This window comes from Heteronotia binoei, chromosome 6 (assembly GCF_032191835.1).
Source record: "Heteronotia binoei isolate CCM8104 ecotype False Entrance Well chromosome 6, APGP_CSIRO_Hbin_v1, whole genome shotgun sequence".
Taxonomy (NCBI): Eukaryota; Metazoa; Chordata; class Lepidosauria; order Squamata; family Gekkonidae; genus Heteronotia; species Heteronotia binoei.
The window spans coordinates 138338226-138362775 of NC_083228.1; the positions used below are offsets into that span (position 1 = coordinate 138338226).

The following is a 24550-nucleotide window of genomic DNA, read 5'->3' on the forward strand; positions in this document are numbered from 1 at the left end:
TGCGAATTGGGTTAGGCGGAGACTGTGCGAATGAAGGAAGTGGTGAAGCCAGAGGGTCTGGAATCTTAAGCTGGCTTGTTTTGCTTGGCGTGAAGCCTTCCTAAGCCCGTAGGTTTTTTTGCTCTGACAGAAATTCAGTTTACGTTAATTTAACTTTCCGTCTACCTATCTGTCCTCGGCTACTCTGAACCCAGGCGAAATACAACAAATCAAATCACGCTGGAATTCATTGGTGGAGCTTTGCAACCATAAGGAATTTCAGCCCTTGATTATTTTGTTGTAGGCGGTTGGTTATTCGGGTGTAGCTCTCTCTCTCTCTGCGATTCCATTGTGTTGAACTGTGCCTTAGGGAAACACTTGGGTTACTGTGCACACGGACAGTATAGAAAATGCTGTTATTATTAGGAAAGCCTGATAGGTCAATGAACGAATACGCTATAGTTCAGATGTGGCCAAACTGTGGCTCGGGAGCCACGTGTGGCTCTTTCATACATATCGCACGGCTCTCAAGACCCCCACCACCCCATTGACCAGCTTGGAGAAGGCATTTGTTTCTTTAAAACTCTTAAATCACTTCCCAAAGCAAAGATGGCCAGCGGCTTAGAGAATGCTTTCAAAGTAAAAGTTGCTTTCTTTCCATCTCTTCCTCCCTCCCCATCTCCTTCCTTCCTTCCTTCCTTCCTTCCTTCCTTCCTTCCTTCCTTCCTTGATTTTCATTCTATTAATGGCATCAGTTTATACTGTGTAATCCAGCTGTAGTCTCAGTGAGATAAGGGGATTTCCTTCCTTCCTTCCTTCCTTCCTTCCTTCCTTCCTTCCTTCCTTCCTTCCTTCCTTCCTTCCTTCCTTCCTTCCTTCCTTCCTTCCTTCCTTCCTTCCTTCCTTCCTTCCTTCCTTCCTCCCTCCCTCCCTCCCTCCCTCCCTCCCTCCCTCCCTCCCTCCCTCCCTCGATTTTCATTCTATTAATGGCATCAGTTTATACTGTGTAATCCAGCTGTAGTCTCAGTGAGATAAGGGGATTTCCTTCCTTCCTTCCTTCCTTCCTTCCTTCCTTCCTTCCTTCCTTCCTTCCTTCCTTCCTTCCTTCCTTCCTTCCTTCCTTCCTTCCTTCCGTCCGTCTTTTGACTCTCAAACATCTGACATTCAAGTCTTGCAGCTCTCAGACATCTGATGTTTGTTCTATGTAGCTCTTAAGGTAAGCAAGTTTGGCCACCGCTGCTATCATCCCTGCTTTTGGGGCTCAAGTACTGTTGGTTTCTTTTCCCAGCTCACAGGTTTGTTCCAGTTCACGGTCAGGCTGGCTTCGGAGACAGAGGCCCGCTTCACTTCTGTGGAGAGGATCAACCACTATATCAAGGTATCCGAAATACCTTCTCTGACGTCCTATGCGTCGTTTCTGGAAAAGGAGCCAGAAGTTTTACAGTGTGTTTTTACTTATTAGTAAAACACAGTGAGGTCCTGCCTCACTGGTGGACCTCCTGATGGCGCTTTTGGGGTTTTTAAAGTGAAATGACGTGGGACAAAATGAGGCAGGGAGCGTTACGTCCTTGGACGTGTGGTGGAATATCTTTCCGCTTTTGGTATTTGTCCAGAAATGCAACACACAGCCCTAGCCGAAAGGGTTTCATCTTGTCATGGGAGAGGGATTTTTTTCTCAGAAATCTGTGCCTCAAACAGAAGTAGCTGTTGTGCTATAAATAAATAAGTTGATCGGATCCAAAGTGGCAGTAACTGACCAGGAGAGAAATCTTGGCGTCACGGTAGATAAAAATGTCAACTCAGTGTGTGACAGCAATAAAAAAGGCAAATACTATATGGGGAATTATGAGGAAAGGGAATGAGAACGAATCAGCCAGTATCCTTTGGAATATTGTGTGCAGTTCTGGTCGCCGCACCTCAAAAAGGATACTGTAGCACTGGAAAAAATACACACGAAGGTAATTAAAATGGTTAAGGGGATGGAACACTTTCCAGGTGAAGAAAGGTTAAAGAGCTTGTTAATTTGGGTGACTTGGCAATTGAGGGGTGACATGATAGAGGTTTACAAAATTATGCATGGGATAGAGAAGGTAGAGAAAGAAGTACTTTTCTTCTTCCTCTCTCATAGTACAGGAACCCACGGGCACTCAAATGAGCAGTAGAACAGATAAAAAGAAGAACTTCACACAAAGAGTAATTGACCCATGACCTGCTGCAGGAAGTGGTCACAGCTGCAAGCGCAGACAACTTTAAGAGGGCATTGGATCAACATCTGGAGCAGAGGTCCATCTGTGGCTATTAGCCACAAGGTATAGAGGCGACACTCTGTCTGGGACAGTGATGCTCTGTATTCTGGGTGCTTGGTGGGGGGGAGAACAGTGGGGGGTCTTCTGGAGTTCTGGCCCCACTGGTGGACCTCCTGATGGCACCTGGGTCTTGGTCAGTGTGTGAAACATAGTGTTGGACTGGATGGCCCACTAGCACGATCCAACAGAGCTTCTTTTAAGTTTTAAATTGTTTATTGGGTGATTATTAGTTTATTGAAAAGCCCCCGTGGCACAGAGTATTAAAGCTGCAGTACTGCAATCCTAAACTGTGCTCACGACCTGAGTTCGATTCCCGGTGGAAGCTGGGTTTTCAGGTAGCCGGCTGGAGGTTGACTCAGCCTTCCGAGGTCGGTCAAAGGAGTCCCCAGCTTGCTGAAGGGAAAGTGTAGATGACTGAGGAAGGCAATGGCAAACCACACTGTCAAAAGCCTGCCGTGAAAACGTTGTGAAAGCAACGTCACCCCAGAGTCGGAAACGACTGGTGCTTGCACAGGGGACCTTTCCTTCCTTTCCTATTAATTTATTGGATTATCTAGGTTTACAATCCAGTTTTATCACATTGTTTTGTATGCCTCATACTAGCCTTTTTTGCATTGGTTTTTTTTTTCTAAGTCTGTAATCCACTTTGAGTCACAGTGAGAGTATAAATGAAGTAAATAATTTCATCTGTCCTTTAGGTGGTAGACACTGTTAGCTCTCCTGGGTCAAGATTTTGGTTGTGGTTTTTGCTGTCCACTGTGTGCTTTTCTGTGAATATAAGAACATGAGGGAAGCCATGCTGGATCAGGCCAGTGGCCCATCCAGTCCAACACTCTGGGTCACAGAAGAACATGAGGGAAGCCATGTTGGATCAGGCCAGTGGCCCCTCCAGTCCAGCACTCTGTGTCACACAGAGGCCAAAAACCCCAGGTGCCGTCAGGAGGTCCATCAGTGGGGCCAGGACTCCAGAAGCCCTCCCACTGTGCACCCCCCCCCCCCAAGCACCAAGAATACAGAGCATCACTTGCCCCAGACAGAGAGTTCCATCTATACCCTGTGGCTAACAGCCACTGATGGAGCACTGCTCCAGATGTTGATCCAATCCCCTCTTGGAGCTGGCTATGCTTGTAGCCGCCACCTCCTCCTGTGGCAGTGAATTCCACCTGTTAATCACACTTTGGGTGAAGAAGGACTTCCTTTCATCCGTTCTAACCCGACTGCTCAGCTATTTCATGGAGTGTCCATGAGTTCTTGTATTGTGAGAAAGGGAGAAAAGAACATCTTTCTCTACCTTCTCCATCCCGTGCATAATCTTGTGAACCTCTTTCATCTCATCCCTCAGTCGACATTTCTCCAAGCTAAAGAGCCCCAAGCGTTTTCACCTTTCTTCATAGGGAAAGTATCCAGCCACAGCTTGAAGGGGAATGGTTCCTGGACAGCTGAGACCCTGACCCTTTTTTCTCTCCCGCCTACTTCCCCAGACACTTTCACTGGAGGCTCCAGCTCGAATTAAGAACAAAGCCCCCCCTCCCGACTGGCCCCAGGAAGGAGAAGTCATCTTCGAAAATGCAGAAATGCGGTACCGGGAGAACCTCCCCCTCGTCCTCAAGAAAGTGTCCTTCACCATCAAGCCCAAGGAGAAGATCGGCATTGTGGGGAGAACGGGCTCAGGTGAGTTGGCGGCTGGCAGCGCTTCGGGAACCTGAAAATCCTGTCTGTTGCAAGCCCCGCCTCCTGTCTGTTTTGATGAGGGCTGGTGGAGCCATCTAGTGGCCATGCGGAAGAAAATGGGTGGCGAGTTCCATTAAGTCGCAGCTGAGAAACAAGCGACCCTCTGGGCTTTTCAAGGCAAGAGGCGGACATAGCAAACCGGGACCCCCTTGGAGGTCTCCCACCCAAATCAGAGTGCGCACAGGCGCTTTTTAAAGGTTAAAGAGTCTGCATGACTCCTGAAAGAGTTGGGGAGGGACAGTGGCTCAGTGGTAGAGCATCCGCTTGATAAGCAGGGAGTCCCAGGTTCAATCCCCGGCATCTCCAACTAAAAAGGGTCCTGGCAAATAGGCGTGAAAAACCTCAGCTTGAGATCGTGGAGAGCTGCTGCCAATCACGTGAGGGACAGTGGCTCAGTGGTAGAGCATCTGCTTGGTAAGCAGAAGGTCCCAAGTTAATCCCTGGCATCTCTGACTAAAAAGAGTCCATGCAAATAGGTGTGAAAAACCTCAGCTGGAGAGCCGCTGCCAGTCTGAGTAGACAAGACTGATTTTGATGGACCGAAGGTCTGATTCAGTATAAGGCAGCTTCATATGTTCATATGCATGTGTCTCATAAACCAAAATCACAAGAAAGCAGTCTGTAATGAATTCTTTCATCCGGATTGCACACGGGCACTTTTATCAAACAAATTATCCCACTTTACTGTCTTGCACGTTCAGTCGCCTGTTGTTTCAGTGAGGTGTTAGGATAAAGAATAAGTTCATCTGCATAGAGCCAGCCCACGTTAGCCGGTGTCAAACGTTTCGCTGCCTTTTTCAAGACTGACGGCTTTTAAGTGGAACCCCCAAATCCTGTCTCTTCCTCACAAGGCTCTAGCTCAGAGGTGGGCAACGGTAGCTCGCCAGATGTTTTTTTGCCTACAACTCCCATCAGCCCCTGCCATTGGCCATGCTGTGCGGACTTTTATCTGGGAGAACCGGGTTTGATTCCCCACTCCTCCACTTGTAGCTGCTGGAATGGCCTTGGGTCAGCCAGAGCTCTCTTATCTGGGAGAACCGGGTTTGATTCCCCACTCCTCCACTTGCAGCTGCTAGAATGGCCTTGGGTCAGCCAGAGCTCTCTTATCTGGGAGAACCGGGTTTGATTCCCCACTCCTCCACTTGCAGCTGCTGGAATGGCCTTGGGTCAGCCGTAGCTCTTGCAGGAGTTGTCCTTGAAAGGGCAGCTGCTGTGAGAGCTCTCTCAGTCCCACCCACCTCACAGGGTGTCTGTTGTGGGGGGAGAAGATAAAGGAGATTGTAAGCTGCTCTGAGACTCTGTCCTTGAAAAGGGCAGCTTCTGGGAGAGCTCTCTCAGCCCCACCCACCTCACAGGGTGTCTGTTGTGGGGGGAGAAGATAAAGGAGATTGTAAGCTGCTCTGAGACTCTGTCCTTGAAAAGGGCAGCTTCTGGGAGAGCTCTCTCAGCCCCACCCACCTCACAGGGTGTCTTGTTGTGGGGGGAGAAGATATAGGACATTGTAAGCTGCTCTGAGCTGCTGTCCTTGAAAAGGGCAGCTTCTGGGAGAGCTCTCTCAGCCCCACCCACCTCACAGGGTGTCTTGTTGTGGGGGGAGAAGATATAGGAGATTGTAAGCTGCTCTGAGATGCTGTCCTTGAAAAGGGCAGCTTCTGGGAGAGCTCTCTCAGCCCCACCCACCTCACAGGGTGTCTGTTGTGGGGGGAGAAGATATAGGAGATTGTAAGCTGCTCTGAGTCTCTGATTCAGAGAGAAGGACGGGGCATAAATCTGCAGTCGTCTTCTTCTTAACGTGCATACGGCACTGTAGCACTGCTTAAAGTTGTGTGTCCGGGTGTTGCTCAAGCGCTGGTGAACTCCCACTCCTTCCCCCCCCCCCCCCCGCTTTCTCAGGGAAGTCCTCTCTAGGGATGGCGCTCTTCCGCTTGGTTGAACTCTCGGGAGGCTGCATTAAAATCGACGGCGTGAAAATCAACGACATCGGTTTGGCGGATCTCCGGAGCAAGCTCTCCATCATTCCCCAAGAACCTGTGCTGTTTAGCGGAACTGTGAGGTGAGGAGCTAGCCAGAGTTGGATGCGCCCACAAGGGGGGGGGGGGGTGTTCCACTGCACTGGGATAGCGATGCGCAAGTGGCTTTAGGGCCAGGGCTGTCGAACTCACAACAAATGAGGGCCGGATCTGACATAAACGAAACCTTGTCAGGCTAGGCCATGTCTGGCAGGGCCGTGTGTGTACCTATTTAAGATTAGGTAGCAGAGATATAAACCATATAAAGGACACAGACAAACACAGTTAAAGATTTTTCTGAAACAAAATAAGATATGCTTAAAAGACTAGCCCTCGTTGGTCTTAAAGGTGCTTTCTTTGCATTTCTCCCATGGGATCCGGGCAACTGGGCAGTGGAAGCCCTGGAACTTTCCTTCCTTCCTCAGGGGACCAGGAGGAAGAGGAGTCTCAGCCAATAGAAGGGAAAGAGAGGCTTGGCTCAGTAGCTCTGCTGCGTGAGAGAGCCAGGCAAAGCAAGCTATTCCTCCCCCCCTTCCTCCCCAAGGGAGGAGCCTCAGCCAATGGAGAAAATAGAAGTTTTGCTCCTGGGTGATTGAGCAAGCCTTGCAAAGCAAACTATTATGCAGAAGGGAGCTAGAGAGAGGGAGAAGGAAACAGATAACAGCCAGTTGCTTGGGGGCCTAATAGGAGCCCTCAGTGGGGTGGCAGGCCTAATTCGGCCCCCGGGCTGCATTTTTGACACCCCTGCTTTAGGCTGTCAGTTGCTTGGCTGGTTCTGTGCTACTTCTCCATTTCCAGCTGCATGCAAGGGAGGAACTTCTTGGAATCCACAAGAGTTGCTTAAGCTTCTGATTTTTCAAGGGTTGTGTATTCTGCATTTGAGCTTATCCAACTTCCTCATTTCTCTTACATGAAATCAGAGGTCTGATTTCCAGGCAGTCTGCAGAAAAGTGACCAGAACGTGTGTCTTTTTAGTTCTCCATTTGAGAGAAGGGGGAATTTGCTGACTTGGAACCTCCAAGGGTTCTTGATTGAAGAGCCTCTGGTCTGTATGCAGAAGGTCTCAGGTTCAATCCCTGGCATCTCCAGTTAAAAGGGCGCCAGGTAGAAGGTGATGTGAAGAGCTCTGCCTGAAACACTGGAGAGCTGCTCCCAGTCTGAGTAGGCAGTACTGACCTCTAAGGGCGTGTTGGCCTGATCCAGCATAAGAACATAAGAGAAGCCATGTTGGATCGGGCCAGTGGCCCATCCAGTCCAACACTGTGTGTCACACAGTGGCCAAAAACCCAGGCAGAATCAGGAGGTCCACCAGTGGGGCCAGGACACTAGAAGCCCTCCCACTGTTGTCCCCCCAAGCATCACGCATACAAAGCATCACTGCCCCACACATAAGAACTTAAGGGAAGCCATGTTGGATCAGGCCAATGGCCCATCCAGTCCAACACTCAGTGTCACACAGTGGCCAAAACCCAGGGGCCATCAAAGGTCCACCAGCAGAGCCAAAACTCCAGAAGTCCTCCCACTGTGCCTCCCCAAGCACCAAGAAGACAGAGCATCACTGCCCCAGACATAAAAACATAAGAGAAGCCATGTTGGATCAGGCCAATTGCCCATCCAGTCCAACACTCTGTCACACAATGGGCAAAACCCAGTGGCCATCAGGAGGTCCATCAGTGGGGCCAGGACACTAGAAGCCCTCACCCTGTTGCCCCTCCCAAGCACCAAGAATACAGAGCATCACTTGCCCCAGACAGAGTCCCAACAATATGCTGTGGCTAATAGCTGCTGATGGACCTCTGCTCCATATTTTTATCCATTCCCCTCTTGAACTGTCTATGCTTGTAGCCGCCGCCACCTCCTGTGGCAGTGAATTCCACCTGTGAATCACCCTTTGGGTGAAGAAGGACTTCCTTTTATCCGTTCTAACCCGACTGCTCAGCAATTTCATGGAGTGCCCGCGAGTTCTCGTATTGCGAGAAAGGGAGAGGAAAGGACTTCTTTCTCTGCCTTCTCTGTCCCAATGCAGCTTTGTGTGTGCTTGTGCCTGCAGTGTCCTTCCTGCCTCACTGTTCAATTCTCAACATCTTATGAGTTTGGCTGTCCTGAGCCTCATGTTGGGGGCGGGGGCAGGATCCTCGGCTTCCTCGTGATGCGTTTTGGTGGATTCCCATATGTGGCTGCATGGCTGGGGATGGGTGGTCACTTCCTGCTATGCTTTTTTCCCTTTAGATCCAACTTGGATCCTTTCACTCAGTACAGCGAAGAGCAGATCTGGGACGCTTTGGAAAGGACTCACATGAAGGAATGCGTAAGTGTGGCCGGAAGGGCCTGAGAGGCGACGCCGCCCAGCGCATCTCTTCAAGCAAAGGCCCGGAAATGCCCGCTTGCAAGCCATAATTCAGACGTTATAGCGCCGATTCGATTCAGTAGTCAGCCAGCAATCCAGAAGTCCGCCGGAGAATGAGATCACGATGGAAGATGATGCTTCCGTCACGATTTTAAAAATCAATTTTCCAAAGTTTTTATTGGTTTCAAAAAGAGCGAGGGTGAGGGGTAGGGGGAATAGAAAGCACGATACATTTTGACCTTATTCTGCGTAAAGATAACTTTCAAAAAATGCAAGCTTGCTTCTGCACTCCTTTCTTTACATAAATTGTCCCGCATTATTATTGTCTATACTAAATAGCAACATTTTAAAATTTTATAGTATATATCCTTTGCTATTAATTTTGACGATTCCAGTAAAAGGTAATTTTATAATATAAAAAACAGGGGTAAGACGGAGAAATAAGTTCACACCAGAGAATCATAAGAGTCTTGAGTATCTAACCAGGCATAACATTTCATCCAGTATTTTCTTGCTGCTTCTTTAGATCTCCCAGCCAGCAGCTGGGATAGAAAGTTCAGCTGTGCTGTTTCCAGGATTTTTCCCATCAAGTCCATTTTCGTGGGAATAATTTAAAATTCAGGAGGTTGCCTTGCTTTACAAAAATATATATATATGGAATAAGCACATAGATCTCTGCATAGTTTTTTGGCCATTAATTGCCTATTATATCCTGGTGAGTTCACTGATGAAGGTGACCAGACGAGATTTATACCCGAGATTCTCATGCAGGCTTTTGGATTGCTTTTGGAGAGCCAGTTTGGTACAGTGGTTAAGTGCTTGGACCCAAAAATCCTGTCTCTTCCTCACAAGGCTCGAGCTCAGGGGTGGGCAACGGTAGCTCTCCAGATGTTTTTTTGCCTACAACTCCCATCAGCCCCAGCCATTGGCCATGCTGTGCGGACTTTTATCTGGGAGAACAGGGTTCAATTCCCCACTCCTCCACTTGCAACTGCTGGAATGGACTTGGGTCAGCCATAGCTCTGGCAGAATTGTCCTTGAAAGGGCAGCTGCTGTGAGAGCCCTCTCAGCCCCACCCACCTCACAGGGTGTCTGTTGAGGGGGGAGAAGATAGAGGAGATTGTAAGTCGCTCTGAGTCTCTGATTTAGAAAGAAGGGTGGGGTATAAATCTGCAGTCTCCTCTCTCTGACTATGCTATGTGAGCTGCCCTGAGCCTGCTTCGGCAGGGAGGGTGGGATATAAATTAAAAATTATTTTATTATTATTGACTATGGATTGAATCAGCGCTATATTATCTGAATTCTGAGGAGTTTTACATGCGTTGCCCTTGTATGAATCCCGTGAGATTCTCGTAATTCTATATGATTGTATTTTGTATATTTAATTCTGGACGGTGTTCGTGCATGAATTTTTGAACATTGAAGGTATAAATGACTGACGCGAAAACAGTTCGTAATTCATACTGGATAGATTTAATATTTTATCTAGCGCTATTACAGCACAAAGTATTTTTTTTTTGTTTCGGCTTTTGCTGGAACTCAAGGCAGCTTATGGTGAAACGCAGTAGAGTGCAAATTAAAGTTGACCATTTAAAACTGCCTGTAGACAAAAGAACTACAAGTTATCAATTAATCAAATGCCCTTGTTAAGAACAAAAGTCTTCAGCTGCCTCCTAAAGGTGGAGAGCAAGGGAGCCCGGCAGACCCCTCCTTGAGGAGGTTAGTTTCATAATAACGGGGCTGCCACCAAAAAGGCCGTGTTTTGTATGTCCACCGAACAAGCTTTGATGGGACAGTCAGGAGGGTCTTTCCCTGTGTTCTTAGTCCCCGGGTGTTATTGTGTGCTACGGTTGCCCAAGAGAAGTGTGGATGCTGCAGGTGAATGCCCCGGGGGGTCAGTGGGACTTAACCCATGTCTGTGCTGGCTCAATAGCTTTTCTTCCAGTGAAGACGGTGGTGTTCTGGAAGAGGCTTAGGCCCTACATTGATCGCCTTCCCTTCTCCTCGTCCAGATTTCTCAGCTGCCCATGAAACTTGAATCCGAAGTGATGGAAAATGGAGAAAACTTCTCCGTCGGGGAGAGGCAGCTGCTTTGCATTGCCAGAGCCTTGCTGCGTCGCTGTAAGGTGAGCAGAAGAAAACGGATCATTTCTGAAACTGCTTTTCGACAGCTACTCTGAAAAGGGCAGGCTGGCTCCTGCCCTCTGGTCCAGAGGAAAGTCAGTTCCTTTAGCCTGCTTTTCTCCCCCTCCTCTCCTCCCCCTCTCTGTTTCCCATTTTCTCTCAGCAGTTTTAGTTCGTTTTCAGGAAGCTGTACAAGACAGAGGTTTTCCTGGCAGGCTTTTTAAAGCAAATGATTTGGAGGGAGGACGCTGCGTCCCGCATAACGGGGCTCCTTTGGGGCGGGTTTAAAAAGTAGCGGCGGCTATAAGGTTGGAGGTTTTTAAGCAGAGACGAGATGGCCGTCTGACAGCAGTGCTGATTCTGTGAATTTAGGCAGATCGCGAGAGGGTGGGCAGAAAGAGATTAACTCGGCTCTCATAGTCCTTCCTTGCACGCCCGAGGAAATACTGATCACTGCTTTGGGGTCTGGAAGGAATTTTCCTCCAGGCCAGATAGGCCCAGGGAGCTTAGATATTTTTTGCCTTCCTCTGGGTCTGGGATCACTGGGGAATTGGGGAGAGGGAGGAGAGGAAGCTGTGAGTTTCCTGCAGCATGCAGGGGGTATCAGGGGTGGGGAACCGTGGCTCTCCAGCTCTTTTTTTGCCTACAACTCCCATCAGCCCCAGCCAGCACGGCAAATGGCTGGGGCTGATTGGAGTTGTAGGCAAAAAACATCTGGAGAGCCACTCTTCCCCACCCCTGGTACTAGATAACAGATGGGGTCCCTTCCAGCTCTGGGTTCCTAATGTTTCCAAAAAGCACAAGTAACTTTCAGTCCTTTATACCCTCGATCCAATTTTTGAAACTTCAGAGGTTTATCTGCCCATAACCCAGATTGCCAGCACTCAACACTGAAGAAAATAATGCTGTTTAAGAACATAAAAGAAGCCATGTTGGATCAGGCCAAAGGCCCATCCAGTCTGACACTCTGTGTCACACAGTGGCCAGAAAACCAGGTGCCATCAGGAAGCCCATCATTGGGGCCACGACACCAGAAGCCCTCCCACTGTTGGCCCTCCCAAGCACCAAGAATGCAGAGCATCACTTGCTCCAAACATAAGAACACAAGAGAAGCCATGTTGGATCAGACCAGTGATTCATCCAGTCCAACACTCTGTGTCACACAGTGGCCAAAAAAACCAGGTGCCATCAGGAAGTCCATCTTTGGGGCCAGGACACCAGAAGCCCTCCCACTGTGCCCCCTAAGCACCATTGATACAGAGCATCACTGTCCCAGACATAAGAACATAAGAGAAGCCATGTTGGATTAGGCCAAAGGCCTCTCCAGTCCAACACTCTGTGTCACACAGTGGCCAAAAAACCAGGTGCCATCTGGAGGTCCATCAGTGGGGCCAGGACACTAGAGGTCCTCACACTGTTGCCCCTCCCAAGCACCAGGAATACAGAGCATCACTTGCCCCAGACAGAGAGTTCCAAGAATACGCTCTGGTTTATAGCCACGGATAGACGTCTGCGCCAAATGTTTATCCTATCCCCTCTTGAAGCTGCCTATAAGAAGCTTGAAGCTTGGTTCATACACCAAGGTGTCTCCAGCTGTATGAGTTGTATGCATTATGCAGACACGCTTCTGTTTGTGAAGAGTATGGAGCAAAAGGATCTGCTGGCCACTGCCAACAGCTTGCATTCCTCATCAGGGACATCCTGTAAAGCCTGCCGCTACACCCATAAAGTGTAGACTAGGGGTCCCCAATCTGTGTGCAGCTTTAGAATTCTAATACAGTTTGGTGGGCACAGCCACAAAATGGCTGCCACAGAGGGTGGAGACAGCCACAATATGGCTGCTACCGGAGGTGGAGACAGCCACAATATGGCTGCCACAGAGGGTGGAGACAGCCACAATATGGCTGCCACCGGGGGTGGAGACAGCCACAATATGGCTGCCACAGGGGGTGGAGACAGCCACAATATGGCTGCCACAGGGGGTGGAGACAGCCACAAAATGGTCTTTTTGCTGCAATAACAGCTGCTGCCATTGCAACGTTTTTTAGAAATCTACCTGTAAGATCAATGGCTAATCAGATAAGCTCTGTTAGGCAAAAGCTCCACCTGGTCCCGCCTACTTTCGAAAAACACCTGGTGGGCACCGGAAAAGTTGCCGTCAGGCACCATTTATTTCGATTTATACCCCCCCCCCTCCCAGAAGCAGACTTAGGGCGGGTCACACCAATAAAATGGCAAAACAATTATACAAAATATTTATTCATTTTCGTTAATTTGTATTCCACGTAGATGACCGGGGAAGGCAGTGGCAAACCACCCCGTAAAAAGTCTGCCGTGAAAACGTTGTGAAAGCGACGTCGCCCCAGTGTTGGAAACGACTGGTGCTTGCACAGGGGACTACCTCGACCTATTTTATCACCTGTGATGTCACCCCAGAGTCGGAAACGACTGGTGCTTTGCACAGGGGACTGCCTTTACCTTTTTAGTATTACAGAGGCAGTGATAAAATCCCTGGAGCAGCTAGGCCGTAATCAGAACAGTGCAGGTCTTCTTAATCTGGGCAGCGTGCCGCAGAAAGCTTCAGCAAGGGGGGGCTATGTTGGGGATTCCTGGTCCAGAAACGACCACCGAGTTTTTCAGAAAGCAGACGGCTTTGGTTAATGCCAGCCTCCGTAGGCCTGTTACGCTTGCTTGGAATTTCAGAATACCCCGCAGCTCCAATTGTAATCTTCTCGTACCTCTGCTGTTGCAGACCGTCAGATGGCTGGCAATGAGCAGGGCTTCTTTTGAAGAAGATGATGATGATGATGATATTGGATTTATATCCCGCCCTCCACTCCGAAGAGTCTCAGAGCGGCTCACAATCTCCTTTCCCTTCCTCCCCCACAACAGACACCCTGTGAGGTGGATGGGGCTGGAGAGGGCTCTCACAGCAGCTGTCCTTTCAAGGACAACCTCTGCCAGAGCTATGGCTGACCCAAGGCCATTCCAGCAGGTGCAAGTGGAGGAGTGGGGAATCAAACCTGGTTCTCCCAGATAAGAGTCCGCACACTTAACCCCTACACCAAACCGGCTCTCCAGCAGGAACGCAGTTCTGGCTGGCTTGCCCTCAGGGGGCGTGGCCCAAATGCAAACAAATTCCTGTTGGGCTTTTTCTATTTTTTTAAAAAAAGGCCCTGTGTGAAACAATGGTGATATCGGGGGTGTGTGGCTTAATATGCAAATGATTCCCGCTGGGCTTTTTAACACAGAAAAGCCCGGTGGGAAACAATGGTGATGCCGGGGGGTGTGGCCTAATATGCAAATGAGTTCTTGCTGGGCTTTTTCTACAAAGAGAATGCCACAGGGCTGTCCTTTGTGAACTTTCGCATCTATCGGATGCTTAAATCACAGGCTGCGGTGGCTTTGATTTTATCCGAAACAGTAGAGCAGGGTGTCAAACTCATATGTCAGGTGTGGCCAACGGTAGTTCTTCAGATTTTTTTTTTTTTTTTTTGCCTACAAGTCCCATCAGCCCCAGCCGTTGGCCATGGTGGCTGGGGCTGATGGGAGTTGTAGGCAAAAAAGACATCTGGAGAGCTACCGTTGGCCACCCGTGTCATATGTTATGAGGGCCGGGTGTGATATAAACGAGACCTTGTTGGGCCAGGCTGTGTTGGGTTGGGGCGAGCTGTGTTGGCCCAGGCCATGTACGTATCTATTTAAGATGAGGTAGCGGAGATATAAACTTTATAAAGGACACAGACAGACACAATTAAATATATATTTTTTAAAAAACTTAAAACACGCTTAAAACGTTATCACTCATTGGTCTTAATGACCAGTATGGTGTAGTGGTTAAGTGTGTGGACTCTTATCTGGTGGGAGAACCGGGTTTGATTCCCCACTCCTCCACTTGCACCTGCTAGCATGGCCTTGGGTCAGCCATAGCTCTGGCAGAGGTTGTCCTTGAAAGGGCAGCTGCTGGGAGAGCCCTCTCCAGCCCCACCCACCTCACAGGGTGTGTGTTGTGGGGGAAGAAGGGAAAGGAGATTGTGAGCCGCTCTGAGACTCTTCGGAGTGGAGGGTGGGATATAAATCCAACATCTTCATCTACCTCACAGGGTGTCTGTTGTGGGGGAGGAAGGGAAAGGAGATTGTGAGCCGCTCTGAGACTCTTCGGAGTGGAGGGTGGGATATAAATCCAATATCTTCATCTACCTCACAGGGTGTCTGTTTGGGGGGGGGGGGAGGTAAAGGAGATTGTGAGCCGCTCAGAGACTCTTCGGAGTGGAGGACGGGATAGAAATCCAATATCTTCATCTTCCTCACAGGGTGTCTGTTGTGGGGGAGGAAGGTAAAGGAGATTGTGAGCCGCTCAGAGACTCTTCGGAGTGGAGGGCGGGATATAAATCCAATATCTTCTTAAAGGTGCTTTCTTTGTATTTCTCCCATGGGATCCAGGGAACTGGGCAAAGGAAGCTGTAGCTCTTTCCTTCCTTCCCCAGGGGACTGTGAGGGGGGGGAGAGGAGCTTCAGCCAATAGAAGGAAGAGAGGCTTGGCTCAGTAGCTCTGCTGTGCGATTGAGAGAGCCCGGCAAAGCAAGCTCTGCCTCTCTGCCTTTCCAAGGGAGGCGCCTCGGCCAATGGAGAAAATAGGTTTTGCTCTGCAGTTCCTCTGCAATGAATCAAGCCTTGCAAAGCAAACTGTGACGCAGAAGGAAGCAAGAGAGAAGGAGAAGGAAGCAGATGACAGCCGGTTGCTCAGGGGCCTGATAGGAGCCCTCCAGGGGCCTGATTCGGCCTCCGGACTGCATGTTTGACACACCTGCAGTAGAGCAAACCAGAGCTTAGAAAGCAACTATCAGAGTTCCGTGAGGAGCTGTGAAGGGAAGCTGGGCGCTTTCCCCTCCCGCCCCTTTCTCATGCGCTTCAACTCGTGTGTTCCCCGAATGTCTCCAGTCACTCTTTTGTCACCGTTGATTGCAGAAACTTCTTGATGTCTTGATTTTTCATCTCCTCCCTGCCGCGCTCAGGTCTTGATCCTGGATGAAGCGACGGCCGCCATGGACACCGAGACGGACCTGCTGATCCAGGAAACCATCCGAGAGGCATTCGCTGACTGCACTATGCTGACGATCGCCCACCGCTTGCATACGGTCCTGGGCTCCGACCGGATTATGGTGCTGGTGCAAGGACAGGTCAGGAAGATGCAACCGCTTTCCTTTTGTGGGTTAGGAAATAAAAGTCGAGGGGATGCAGTTGAAGCGGCTTGGCGGAAAGGGGAAAGGATGGCTGGCAACCGGAGCTTTTGGAGGGAGACTGGGATTGGCTTGGTTTCGCTGCCACTTATCACAGCTGACCAGTAATGAGCGAGGAGGCAGCTGTAGCTCACTGGCACTGTGTATGCACTTGGCATACCGAAGGTCCCAAGTTCAGTGACTACCATCTCTGTTTACAGAATTAGATAGGAGAACATAAGGAGGTCTACCAGTGGATGATGTGAGGTCTGGAGACCAAGTCCTTTGAGGAAAGGTTGAAGGAAACTGGGGATGTTTAGCCTGGAGAGGAGGTGGCTGAGAGGTGATAGGATCACCATCTTCAAGTCCTTGAAGGGCTGTCATATAGAGGGGTCTGGAGACCAAGTCCTGTGAGGAAAGGTTGAAGGAGCTGGGGATGTTTAGCCTGGAGAGGAGGCAGCTAAGAGGTGATAGGATCACCATCTTCAAGTCCTTGAAGGGCTGTCATATAGAGGGGTCTGGAGACCAAGTCCTATGAGGAAAGGTTGAAGGAGCTGGGGATGTTTAGCCTGGAGAGGAGGCGGCTGAGAGGTGATAAGATCACCATCTTCAAGTCCTTGAAGGGCTGTCATATAGAGGGGTCTGGAGACCAAGTCCTATGAGGAAAGGTTGAAGGAGCTGGGAATGTTTAGCCTGGAGAGGAGGCGGCTGAGAGGTGATAAGATCACCATCTTCAAGTCCTTGAAGGGCTGTCATATAGAGGGGTCTGGAGACCAAGTCCTATGAGGAAAGGTTGAAAGAGCTGGGGATGTTTAGCCTGGAGAGGAGGCGGCTGAGAGGTGATAGGATCACCATCTTCAAGTCCTTGAAGGGCTGTCATATAGAGGGGTCTGGAGACCAAGTCCTATGAGGAAAGGTTGAAGGAGCTGGGGATGTTTAGCCTGGAGATGAGGCGGCTGAGAGGTGATAGGATCACCATCTTCAAGTCCTTGAAGGGCTGTCATATAGAGGGGTCTGGAGACCAAGTCCTATGAGGAAAGGTTGAAGGAGCAGGGGATGTTTAGCCTGGAGAGGAGGCGGCTGAGAGGTGATAGGATCACCATCTTCAAGTCCTTGAAGGGCTGTCATATAGAGGGGTCTGGAGACCAAGACCTATGAGGAAAGTTTGAAGGAGCTGGGGATGTTTAGCCTGGAGAGGAGGCGGCTGAGAGGTGATAGGATCACCATCTTCAAGTCCTTGAAGGGCTGTCATAGAAAGGATGGGGCGGAATTGTTTTCTGTGGCCCCAGAAGGCAGGATCAGAACCAATGGGTTGAAATTAAAGCAAAAGAGTTTCCGGCTCAACATTAGGAAGAACTTCCTGACCGTTAGAGCGATTCCTCATTGGAACAGGCTTCCTCGGGAGGTGGTGGGCTCGCCTTCCTTGGAGGTTTTTCAACAGAGTCTAGATGGCCATCTGACAGCGATGAAAATCCTGTGAATTTGGGGTAGGTATTTGTGGGTTTCCCGCATTGTGCAGGGGGTTGGACTAGATGACCCTGGAGGTCCCTTCCAACTCTGTGGTTCTAAGAGAAGCCATGTTGGATCAGGCCTGTGGCCCATCCAGTCGAATTCTCTGTGTTAACACAGTGGCCAAAATCCAGGTGCCATCTGGAGGTCTACCAGTGGGTGATGTGAAAGACCTCAGCTTGAGACCCTGGAGAGCTGCTGTCCGTCTGAGTCGCTAGTGCTGACTTTGATAGACCTAGGGTCTGATTCTGTGTAAGGCAGCTTCCGTCAGGTCTATGACTGTCTTCAATAATAATAACTCTCCATTTCATCAGGATTAGCGTTTATTGCAAGACAGGATAGTACCACTGGCAAGGTTTGATAAGTGAGCACTAGGAGACCTGGCACCATGTGCGACAGTACCCCCAGGCACCATGTTGTAGATAACTGGACTCAGGCCTTGGAATTCAGCAGGAGCTCACAGGAGCACAGCTCCTGAACCTTTCTGACGGTCCCCCCGTCTCCACCCCACCTACCTACCTTGTCCACTGAATAGTAGGCGCAGCTGCATAACAATCCCTGGATTAGGAGAGCAGGCAGCCAGCCAGCCACCTGGAGCTTTGCCATGCCCCCAGCAGCCCTCATTAACCCCTGGAGAAGCCTGCACCACTCCTTCTCCACTTCTTACATGATTTTAGACTGGGGGGGAGGCTTGCTGGCCTTTTGACTGTGGGTGGGGGGTGGCCCAGGAGAGCCCCAGGCGAGCGAGGTCTGCTTGGGCTGGCTGGATCTCTAGCCAGCCCAAGCAGGCCTTGCCCACCCGGGGCTCTCCTTTCTTGCATTGGGTTGCTTTTGGCTGGGGGGGGCAGTATATGCTTATGAGTTATGCTAATAGGCTCCACCATCTCTTTTTCTACAAGACCCCTGACTGGACTAGATGATCCATCAAGACCCTTTTCCATTCTGAATCCGAGTAGCTCGGTTTGCCGCCGCCGCGTTCCGAAACGCGAACCTCGGGCGGATCGATCGGTGCTTATTCCTCGCATCGCTGACGATCTCCTCAAACTGATTTCTTTCAGGTGGTGGAATTCGACACTCCATCCGCTCTCCTGTCGAACGAGAACTCCCGTTTCTCCGCCATGTTTGCTGCTGCAGAAAACAAGATGACCGTCAAGGGCTAAAAATTTTCAGGGCAACGTCACTTTAGCCAGGAGGCCACCACTTCCTGCCTGTGGCAGGCAGAACTCCTCCTCTTCCTCCTCAGAACTCCTCCTCCTCCACCTCCACGTCCTCCCAAGAGTTCATTGCCTTCCCCCCCCCCTTTTTTTTAATTTTTAGCATTGTGGGGGGTCAGGATTCGAGTCTTTTTCTTTTCTTTTTCAAAAATAAGTACTGTAAGGAGGATTCTTTATGGCTTTTATTACGGTATTTATTCCATATTGTTGCTAATTTTCTTTTTGTTTGTTTCTCGTCGTTATTAAATGCACTCTACAAAAAAAAATGGCTCAGGGAGCCATACCTATAAATGTATCAAGAGGCCTATATTGAAGCTTTATACGTGTAGTTATATCTATACAGAATTCTGTACATAGCCTATATTTACAGTGGAAATGTAAGCCGTTTATTTTATATTAAAATGAGCGCTGCGTTAAGACCGGCGCATATTCTTTTCTAGCGTTTTTGTACAGTTTTATGGTACTGGGAATTCCTGGCATTCGCCGAGCTGCTCCGGACGCCTTTCTCGTCTCTCGCAGCCGGCTCCCTCTCTCTCGCCGGATTTCCCCAGGTCTCCGGATGGAAGCAAAGCTTTGCAGTCGTGTCCTCTTTGTGTCCTCTTGTCTTTTGTCCTTGCACAGAGGGGAGGGGGGCGGGTGGGGACACTCTATGCCCACGTGACTCAGGTCGCATCGTTTACCTGTCACGGTGTAGGGCCTGTTACTAGGGTAGGTGGAAGGAGCAGGGGCTTCCTTCCCAGGGTGGGTTTTTTTGTGTGCGCATTTTCAAGAAGCGGGAACCGGCGGTAGTGGCGTTCGCACCCTCGTGCGTTCAAGGGAACGAAAAGAGCATCCTCTGTCAGAAGGAACTTTTCCCCGACGTTCTAAAAGGAATATCGCCGCCTCCTCTCGTTTCACTGGTCCAACCTCCCTTTTTGCCCAGGACCGTAAGTTGACTGTAGCGACGAACTTCTCAAAAAAATATTGGGTCCCTGCTGCTGGATCCAGTAGTTTCGCAGCTGCCTCAGCTGGATTTATTGATCTTTTAGAGATGCTAATACCTCATTCGGACAGCTCCTCAAGATTGGCTTTGATTGACTCGTGTAGCGATTTCACTGTTTCCGCTCAAGCTAAATGATGTCACTGTACCCCTTCCCCCAGCGATTTTTGCCTTTAAAGAAAAAAAGCAGGCTGCTGCTGATCAGGGTTTGACACTGGTGTAGGAAGTTTTATTTTTCTTACTGTAAAGAGACCTACCTCAGGTTGCTGAGTCCTGTGCGGTATGTTACCATGGCGACCGCACGCCATCCCCGTCGTGCGGGACCAGTAGCACGGTCAATCCTGTAATAGCTGTGACTTTTGGTTGATCAGCGTTGCATGTTTTTTTTTTGTTTGTTTGTTTGGGGTTGGGGTTTTGTTTTTTTTCCTTCCCCGTCCGGCCGGACGTTTTGTAGCCTTAGCATGAAAACCGTTGAGAGAAAAAAATCCGAAAAAGTGAATTAAAAACTATTTTGGGTTTTGTAAACACGTGTGGAAGTGGGTTTTTTTTAATATATATTTATATAAAATTGTGTATGTTTGTGTTAAGTGCTGTTAAGTCATCGTTTTCAGCTTACAGCAACCCTGTGAATCCATTTCCTCCAAAAACATCCTCTTCTTTTTCTATTTAATCACCATCCATAGAAGTGTAGCGTAGAGTGTCCAGATCATGTGAAGTGATGGTAGGAGCAGGCGGTAGGCCATAATAAGAGTACTGTACTCTTATTATGAGTACTCACCTGGAGTACTGTGTTCAGTTTTGGGGATCACATTTTAAGAAGGATATAGACAAGCTGGAACGGGTGCAGAGCAAGGCCACGAAGATGGTGAGGGGTCTGGAGACCAAGTCCTATGAAGAAAGGTTGAAGGAGCTGGGCATGTTTAGCCTGGAGAGGAGGCGGCTGAGAGGTGATAGGATCACCATCTTCAAGTACTTGAAGAAAGGTTGAAGGAGCTGGGCATGTTTAGCCTGGAGAGGAGGCGGCAAAGAGGTGATAGGATCACCATCTTCAAGTACTTGAAGAAAGGTTGAAGGAGCTGGGCATGTTTAGCCTGGAGAGGAGGCGGCTGAGAGGTGATAGGATCACCATCTTCAAGTACTTGAAGAAAGGTTGAAGGAGCTGGGCATGTTTAGCCTGGAGAGGAGGCGGCAAAGAGGTGATAGGATCACCATCTTCAAGTACTTGAAGAAAGGTTGAAGGAGCTGGGCATGTTTAGCCTGGAGAGGAGGCGGCTGAGAGGTGATAGGATCACCATCTTCAAGTACTTGAAGGGCTGTACTTGTGAGCATGCCATTAGAGGATGGTGTGGAATTGTTTTCTGGCGTCCCAGAAGGCAGGACCAGAACCAATGGGTTGAAATTAAATCAAGAGAGATTCCAGCTCAACATTAGGAAGAACTTCCTGACCGTTAGAGCGGTTCCTCAGTGGAACAGGCTTCCTCCTTGGGAGGTGGTGGGCTCTCCTACCTTGGAGGTTTTTCAACAGAGGCTAGATGGCCATCTGACAGCAATGAAGATCCTGTGAATTTAGGGGGAGGTGTTTGTGAGTTTAGAGTGGTTCCTCAGTGGAACAGGCTTCCTCCTTGGGAGGTGGTGGGCTCTCCTTCCTTGGAGGTTTTTCAACAGAGGCTAGATGGCCATCTGACAGCAATGAAGATCCTGTGAATTTAGGGGGAGGCGTTTGTGAGTTTAGAGCGGTTCCTCAGTGGAACAGGCTTCCTCGGGAGGTGGTGGGCTCTCCTACCTTGGAGGTTTTTCAACAGAGGCTAGATGGCCATCTGACAGCAATGCTGATCCTGTGAATTTAAGGGGAGGTGTTTGTGAGTTTCCTGCATTGTACAGGGGGTTGGACTAGATGACCCTGGAGGTCCCTTCCAACTCCGTGATTCTATACTTTAAACTTATATCCCCGTTCTCTGGGGACGGACTCAGGGCAGCTTGCTCAGGTCTTGCAAACGGAGGACCATGGCGTCCTCGATTTGAGTCAATCCATCTCGCATTGGGGCTTCACATTTTCCCACCCTTCAGCTTTTCCTGGCATTAGTGTCCTTTTTCTGTGAAGACAGATTTAGGCAGGCAGGCAGGCAGCCATGTTGGTCTGAAGCAACGGAGCAAAGTCGGAGTTCAGCGGCACCTTTTAAGACCTGCCAAGTTTTATTCAAGGTATAGTAAGCTTTCCTGTGCAAGCACACTTCTTCAGATACAGCATTTGAAGCAATTTGGAGAGAAGCACCCGGAGAAGGGATTTAAAGAGCCAAATGCCTGCTCCAAGCTAGCCAGTGGGGGCTTTAAGAGCCACACGATATGCATGAAAGAGCCACGTTCCTGAGCCACAGTTTGGCCACCACCGGCTGAAGCAACAGAACAAAGTTTGAAACCAGTGGTATGTTTAAGACCAGCGTAGTCGAATTCTGGGTGCAAACCTTCATGTGTCAGGGAAGGACTGTGGCTCAGCGGAAGAGCCTCTGCCTTGCATGCAGAAGGTCCCCGGTTCGATTCCCAGCATCTCCAGCCCAAAGGATCAGGTGGTAAGCAATACTGCCGCTAACTGTGGAGTCTTGTGAGCAAAAATTCTACCTTCGTTGAGCTACTGGCAATTGTGAGCATGCCATTGGGCTACTGCATCAATTAGTTTGCACTGACCTACGACAAAAATGAGCCAGAGGCTAAAAAACTGTGAACCACTAGCTCAGCGTTGAGGGTAGATGATGTAAAAGTAGGGTTGCCAGTCTCCAGGTGGGGCCTGGAGATCTGCTTTTACAACTGATCTCCAGCTGGCGGAGATCAGCTGCCCTAGAGAAAATGCTGCAGAAAACACTGGAAGCAATACTACTATCACACTAATTGTGTAAATACTTTCTTGTTTGGTGCAAAATAAAATAAGACAAGGGAACAAATATTGTTTGAAAACCCCCACAAAGTCACTGCATCAGTCTCTCATTGGCAATTGCCTCTTCAAAATAAACTGTAGACGTGGGTGGAGTCTTTTGGTGTTCCGCTCATGATTTAGACAGAGAGAATAAGGAATTTTTAAAGGAATCCTCACGGTTTCTCTTACCAAGTTCTTCAGCCTTTTCTCCTGATGTTACATGGAGCCACAGTACTTTTTTTTTCTGTAACACGGATCAATGCATACTCTCAGCATCTGCTATTGGTGTTGATCCATGTTATAGAATAAAGTACTGTGTCTTCGTGTAATGTTGGGAGAAAAGGCTGAGGAAGAACTTGATAAGCGAAACCGTGAGGATTCCTTTAAAAATTCCTTTAATAATTCCTTATTCACTCCGTCTAATCATGAGCAGAACACCAAAAGACTCCACGCACATCTACAGTTTATTTTGAAGAGGCAATTGCCAATGAGAGACTGATGCAGTGACTTTGCGGGGGGTTTCAAACAACATGTGTTCGCTTGTCTTATTTTATTTTGCACTAAGCAAGAATGCATTTACACACATTGCGATACTATTATTGCTTCTGGTGTTCTTTGCAGCTCTTTCTCTATACACCAGTCCCAGTTCTAATCATCGCCCTGGAGAAAATGGCTGCTTTGAAGGGTGGACTCTCCCCTCCTCTAGCCCCACCCTCTCCTGGATCCACCCCCAGTCTCCAGGTATTTGCCAACACAGACCTGGCAATGCTATGTAAAAGACCTCTTTGCCCGAGACCCTGGAGAGCTGCGGCCGGTTTGGCAATTCTGACTTCGATGGACTGAGGGTCTGCTTCAACAGAAGCCAGCTTCATAGCTCCATATTCTTAAGAACGTAACGGAAGCCATGTTAGATCAGGCTAGTGGCCCATTGAGTCCAACACTCACACAGTGGCCAAAAAACCCAGGTGCCACCAGGAGGTCCATCAGTGGGGCCAGGGCACTAGAAGCCCTCCCACTGTAGCCCCCCCCCCCCACAAGCATCAAGAATACAGAGCATCACTGCCCCAGACAGTTCCATCTATCCCTTGTGGCTAATAGTCACTGATGGACCTCTGCTCCAGATGTTGATCCAATCCCCTCTAGTACAGGAGTCCCCAACCCCCAGTCCATGGACCAGTACCGGTCTGTGGCCTGCTAGCAACCGGGCCATGAGCTGTATAATTATTTCATTTTATATTACAATGTTGTAATAATAAAAATAAGACAACATTGGATTTGTGCTTCTGCCCCCCACTCCAAATTTCAGAGTCTCAGAGTGGCTCACAATCTCCTTTCCCTTCCTCCCCCACAACAGACACCCTGTGAGGTGGATGGGGCTGAGAGAGCTCTCCCAGAAGCTGCCCATTCAAGGACGACCTCTGCCAGAGCTATGGCTGACCCAAGGCCATTCCAGCAGCTGTGAGTGGAGAAGACCTGCTGTAGATTTATACCCCGCTGTTCTCTTTGAATCAGAGACTCAGAGCAGCTCACAATCTCCCATATCTTCTCCCCCCACAACAGATGCCCTGTGAGGTGGGTGGAGCTGAGAGGGCTCTCCCAGCAGCTGCCCTTTCAAGGACAACTCTATGAGAGCTATGGCTGACCAAGGCCATTTTAGCAGCTGCAAGTGGAGGAGTGGGGAATCGAACCCAGTTCTCCCAGATAAGAGTCTGCACAGTTAACCACCATGCCAAACTAATAAAATACACAATTGTATAATCCTGAAACCACCGCCCCCCCGTCTCTGGAAAAATTGTCTTCCACAAAACTGGTCCCTGGCGCTGAAAAGGTTGGGGACCGCTGCTGTAGTAGCTTCTGCGTTTGTAGCTGCCAGCACCTCCTGGGGCAGTGAATTCTTAGAATCATAAGAGTTGGCAGGGTCATCTAGTCCAACCCCCTGCACAATGCAGGAAACTCACAAACCCCTCCCCCTAAATTCACAGGATCTTCATTGCTGTCAGATGGCCATCCAGCCTCTGTTGAAAAACCTCCAAGGAAGGAGAGCCCACCACCTCCTGAGGAAGCCTGTTCCACTGAGGAACCACTCTAAACTCACAAACCCCTCCCCCTAAATTCACAGGATCTTCATTGCTGTCAGATGGCCATCTAGCCTCTGTTTCAAAACTCCTAGGTGGAGTTTCCCCAGAGGCATGCGTTAGGGTTGCCAATCCCCAGGTAGGGGCAGG

General features: G+C 49.4%; 2 protein-coding genes across 2 annotated transcripts in view; one reads left to right on the top strand and one right to left on the bottom strand.

Annotated features, from left to right (window-relative positions):
* Nucleotides 1-19942, top strand: part of ABCC5 (ATP binding cassette subfamily C member 5) — a 121592-nt gene extending 101650 nt beyond the window's left edge. Inside the window, 7 exon segments of the mRNA XM_060242715.1 lie at nt 1268-1357; nt 3767-3956; nt 5910-6069; nt 8255-8333; nt 10385-10498; nt 15512-15676; nt 18283-19942. Of these exon segments, the coding sequence (XP_060098698.1) occupies nt 1268-1357; nt 3767-3956; nt 5910-6069; nt 8255-8333; nt 10385-10498; nt 15512-15676; nt 18283-18384 (900 nt within the window). The 3' untranslated portion in view covers nt 18385-19942.
* Nucleotides 1-24550, bottom strand: part of LOC132574464 (cytochrome P450 2J2-like) — a 585507-nt gene that overhangs the window by 397435 nt on the left and 163522 nt on the right. The gene's annotated exons all lie outside the window — the stretch shown is intronic.